General features: G+C 33.5%; 2 protein-coding genes across 3 annotated transcripts in view; both read right to left on the reverse strand.

Moving 5' to 3' along the window:
- The window catches only part of LOC131547866 (WD repeat-containing protein 70), a 78,351-nt gene extending 74,431 nt beyond the window's left edge, over positions 1-3,920 (reverse strand). Inside the window, exons 1-5 of one of the 2 annotated variants that reach the window (XM_058788611.1) lie at positions 3,781-3,920; positions 1,488-1,529; positions 1,321-1,404; positions 1,154-1,238; positions 1-99 (exon numbers count right to left, since the gene is read on the reverse strand). The exon at positions 1-99 is cut by the window's left edge and continues 100 nt beyond it. In XM_058788611.1, coding sequence (XP_058644594.1) covers positions 1-99; positions 1,154-1,238; positions 1,321-1,404; positions 1,488-1,529; positions 3,781-3,838 — 368 coding nt within the window. In that variant the 5' untranslated portion in view covers positions 3,839-3,920. Of the gene's footprint in view, positions 100-1,153; positions 1,239-1,320; positions 1,405-1,487; positions 1,530-3,242; positions 3,380-3,780 lie in introns of those variants that run through there. The other variant, XM_058788612.1, reaches the window with a different exon arrangement.
- The window catches only part of LOC131547867 (ciliogenesis and planar polarity effector 1-like), a 14,953-nt gene continuing 13,841 nt past the window's right edge, over positions 3,889-5,000 (reverse strand). The window contains exon 14 of the mRNA XM_058788613.1: positions 3,889-4,032. Coding sequence (XP_058644596.1) covers positions 3,889-4,032 — 144 coding nt within the window. The remainder of the gene's footprint in view (positions 4,033-5,000) is intronic.

The following is a 5,000-nucleotide window of genomic DNA, read 5'->3' on the forward strand; positions in this document are numbered from 1 at the left end:
TCATCATCATCATCATCATCATCATCATCATCATCGTCCTCCTCCATCTGAGCGCCGAGCGCAGGAGGAAGTGGAGGACCGATGACACGGTTCTGCTTCCTGTTCACACAAACACAGTTGATGTTTCTTAAGAACTGGTATGAAAAAGGTATTGATCATCTTTGTGATGCACGAGATCCACGAGGGAATGTTTTACTGTGATTCCACGTTTAAACACAATTTCCCAGGAATTTCTCACAATGTTATGGTCTTGTTCGCTTAATGAAATCTCATCATCATTTGAAGCGATTGTAAAAAAAAAAAGGAGCAGAATTTCTTGGTTGAAGACCAGTGTATTTACGACCCGAAATGTAGTAATAAAATTATTAGAAATGTGTTTCAGTCAAAAAAAAAAAAAAATTTAAATTTTTTTTGGAATTCTTTAATTCTAATAATAATTGTAATAATTTGGAATTATTTTACTGTACGCTTCTGCGATGTGGACATCAGCTTGACATGGTCACCACTGATAAACTATTACTAAATATAATGTAGAAACTTAATTTCCTGTAAAGCTGCTTTGCAACAATGTGTCGTGAAAAGCGCTTTACAAATAAACTTGAATTGAATTGAATAGAATAAGACTAACTGGAAAAAGCATGGCTCTTGCCTTATAAATTATGTCCCCAACAAATTAAAAGAATTACATTTAAAAATTTTGCATGATATATACCCCACTAATGAGATTACACTCAAATTTGGCAATCCTCATTAGAACTAATTTCAGTATCGAGTCTATTGATCGTGTTTTTTTCAGGAATTTTGGTGACTTGTTAAAATTCCTTGCTTCAAAATCCAATTCATGCATTGATTTAACTGTGTGTGTTATAATCTGTTATTTACCTCATTGTAAACATAACACAGAATTTATAAGAAATGTATTTATTTTACAGGGAACACATTATATTCATAAATGTACATTTTCTTGTTGCAAGGTTTTTTTTTTATTATACAGTGTAATAAATAAAAAGAAAACAAATAGAATACAAAAAGATTAGAAACGCTAGTATTAGTTTTGTCAATTTTAAACAAAACAAGCAAGTCTAAAAGAGGCACTTTTTTTTTTAAAGAACTGAATTAGAATAGAGTGCTAGGTTTAATTGTTTGCACTTGCCGTAGGGATGCTGCTGAAGCTGACGTGGACGGCGTGTCTCTCTGCGAGCCGCTGCTGGCCTCCGCTGCGTGTTTCAGACGCTCTTCTGCGGCAGTAAAACTCAGAGTCAACAGCATGCTTCACACTTACAGCGCCTCCGTCTACAGCTGAAATCACCGAGTAATGACCTTCCACACGCTGGCTCCTCTCGATGGCCGTCCTCCTCGTCTGCTCAAACATGGCCTCCAGGTCAAAGGTCCGAGCTTTCTTCCCTGAGCATGAAACAAACGGGACGCAGACTGAGCATGTGACACTGAACACACACAGAGAGAGAGAGAGCTGCAGAAACACTCACCGAACCCCGAGAAGCCCATGACAGACGAGATATCTGCGTCTCCTGTGATCAGAGCAAACCACAACATCATCATTACTGCCTTCAACGATCCGTCGCATACAAAACACAAGCTTTCATGTGTGTGTACTGTGTTTATATAAAGACACACACATACTGTATATATTTTTAAAATATTATTATATATAAATATATAAACATTTTTCTTAAATATATACAGTGTGTTTATATAAACATAATAAATATACACTGTACACACACATATATTATGTAAACAAAAACTTATTTTGGATGCGATGAATCACATTTAATCATTTGATAGCACTACTTTGCAAGAAATTAATAATGTATCGTTGGTAGTAAAAATAATAAAACAAATCATGAAAAATAATAATATTTTAAAGGGAAATTAGAATTTAATTTTCAAAATATCTGCTATTGAAATTATTACAGATTTTCTGTTATTATTTTCATTAATATTATTATTATTATTATTATTACATAAACAATGAATAATAATAAAACAATATATAAAAATTATAAGGGAAAATTAAGTTTGATTCTCAAAATTTCTGCTATAGCTGTTATTACAGAATTGCTGTTGTTGTTATTATTATAGAATTACTACCTTCACAAAAATAACTATGTTATTGTTTTTTCTTAAACAATTAATAATGTGCAGGTGTCTGTTAAAATAAATTAATAAAATAAAAAGTAATATTCTAAAGGGAGTTCAGTTTTTAAAATTTCTGAAATTGCTATTATTACAGAACTTCTGTTGTTGTTGTTATTATTATTATTCATATTATTCATAAACAATAAATAATGTATAGGTGTCAGTCTAAAATTTATAAATACAATTATTATTATTAATATTCTAGAGGAAAAATTTGAGTTTTTACATTTCTATTTGTATGATTCTATTATAGAATTATTAACTTTACAAAAGGTAGTGTATATTTATTTATTTATTTTTTAACAATGAATAATGTATGAATCACAGTCAGATTTCAATACAATAAAAAATAACAATAATCATCATCATCAAAAGGGAAATTTCTATTATTACCTTACATTATAAAAACGAATATGGTGTGAAAAAAAAAAACACATGAAGTATATCTTATTTATTGAATGATGGTAGATAAAATATTAATAAAATAAAAATGTTTGGAAAAAATAATAATCTAGAGGCAAAACAAGCTTAATTGTAGAACTCATATATTATTCTATCATAATTTCTATTATTACTTTCACAAAAGGTACTGAGGTGCTACAGTGATGGTAATACTATGGTACACAGCTTTATTTCCAAGATTACCACAATCACAGTACTTGTATAATATATCCACGCAGTACTGCAGTATTATACAGTATCCGGGGCACTTTAACGAATACCATAGTATTACCACAGTACTACCGTTACTATAGTACAACGAATCGCGAAGGTGTTTTTTTTATTTTATTTTTATTTTTTGAGTGTATTTTCACTTATAAAGCAGAAGGGCTCCTGAAAGCCAAAACACGAGGCCAGTTGAGTCACTATGAACACAAAAAGCAGACTGAGGGCTCCGATATTCTGGTTATTACTGAAGAATCACGTGTGATTATTATTATTATAACAGCCGCGGCGACTGCAACTGACTTCATTAAACCACCGACGCTTTCAGAAACACACTGTCCTGCAGTCTGACCGCGTCCACCTCAGCTACACGACACAAACACTTCACGAATAATAAAATAAACTCAGAAACTCACCAGCATCGCTGCCGCGATCAGCCATGACAATAATAATCACACACTTCCGGGACGCCGAGAGTCAAAATAAAAGTCTCTCCTGAATACCGGCTCAACGACGTCATCGCGACCTACAATAATCTCAATTACTTTTTTTTTTTTTTTTTTTTTTTTTTGAGAAATGTTTTGTGGATTTGATGTAATGATATACTTCAGTGATCATGGATTTGAAAAAACATAAAGCTTATTTCATACAATTGTTAATTTTAATGGGGAAGTTTCATATTCATAAAATGTTGATCATCTTTTTCTATTTTTCTTTAACATCTGAATGTTTCTCGTTGTATTGTTCTGATGTGTGGCATAATAAAAAAAACTGACAAATTCTCTTACCAAACAAAAGTTGTTATTGTGTGTTTACTCATACACAATAATAATTAATAATTATATTAGAAATAAATAAACAAATCTTTCATTATCGTATCTTCGAAACGCTAAATGAGACGGTGAAGGCATCTGAAGGCTCTGCGCTCTGAAATGAATCCAGCACCACACGCACCTGCCAGAGAGTCCAGTTTATTCTGCTCAAGCACACGACACACAAACAGCACAATCATTCACAGTCAGCAGCTGCAGCTGGACAACATCTGGACATCTGGACGCTCCCTCACTGCTGCTCGGCCACGAGCCTCTCGATGGCGGCCCAGTCCAGTTTGCTCAGGACACTGCCGGAGCTTTGAGAAACAGCGTCCAGATCCAGACCACGCAGGAGATCCGCATCGGTCCACTCCTCGTCCAGCTTCTCACAGCCCTGGACAAGACATGCCAAAACCTTCTACAATGAACCAAAAGCACTGCATATTTATTTGTTATTATTTAGAGCTTTGAAGGGACTTGACAGTGCTAGACAATACTCTAAATATTTATACAGAAATACATTTTGCTTTATTTATTTATTCCTTAAATGCTACATAAAACTTTTGATGTCTTTTTATATTATATAGAGAAATAAATAAATGGTGCATTATTTAGTTTTCATTTCTATATAAAATTATGTAAAATACATGTAAGCTCAAGTAAAAAAAAGGGTAATTTAGATTTATATATATATACAGGTGCTGGTCATATAATTAGAATATCATCAAAAAGTTTATTTATTTCACTAATTCCATTCAAAAGTGAAACTTGTATATTATATTCATTCATTACACACAGACTGATATATTTCAAATGTTTATTTCTTTTAATTTTGATGATTAGAGCTACAGCTCATGAAAGTCAAAAATCAGTATCTCAAAATATTAGAATATTTACATTTGAGTTTGAATAAATGACCATCCCTACAGTATAAATTCTGGGTATCTCTTGTTCTTTGAAACCACAATAATGGGGAAGACTGCTGACTTGGCAATGATCCAGAAGACAAACACTGACACCCTCCACAAAGAGGGTAAGTCACAGAAGGTCATTACTGAAAGGTGTGGCTGTTTACAGAGTGCTGTATCAAAGCATATTAAATGCAAAGTTGACTGGAAGGAAGAATTTGGGTAGGAAAAGGTGCACAAGCAACAGGGATGACCGCAAGCTTGAGAATACAGTCAAGCAAAGCCGATTCAAACACTTGGGAGAGCTTCACAAGGAGAGAACTGAAGCTGGAGTCAGTGCATCAAGAGTCACCACGCTCAGACGCCTTCAGGAAAAGGGCTACCAAGCCACTTCTGAACCAGAGACAACGTCAGAAGCATCTTAACTGGGCTGTGGAGAAAAGAACTGGACTGT

The sequence above is a fragment of the Onychostoma macrolepis genome, chromosome 10 (genome assembly GCF_012432095.1).
Source record: "Onychostoma macrolepis isolate SWU-2019 chromosome 10, ASM1243209v1, whole genome shotgun sequence".
Taxonomy (NCBI): domain Eukaryota; kingdom Metazoa; phylum Chordata; class Actinopteri; order Cypriniformes; family Cyprinidae; genus Onychostoma; species Onychostoma macrolepis.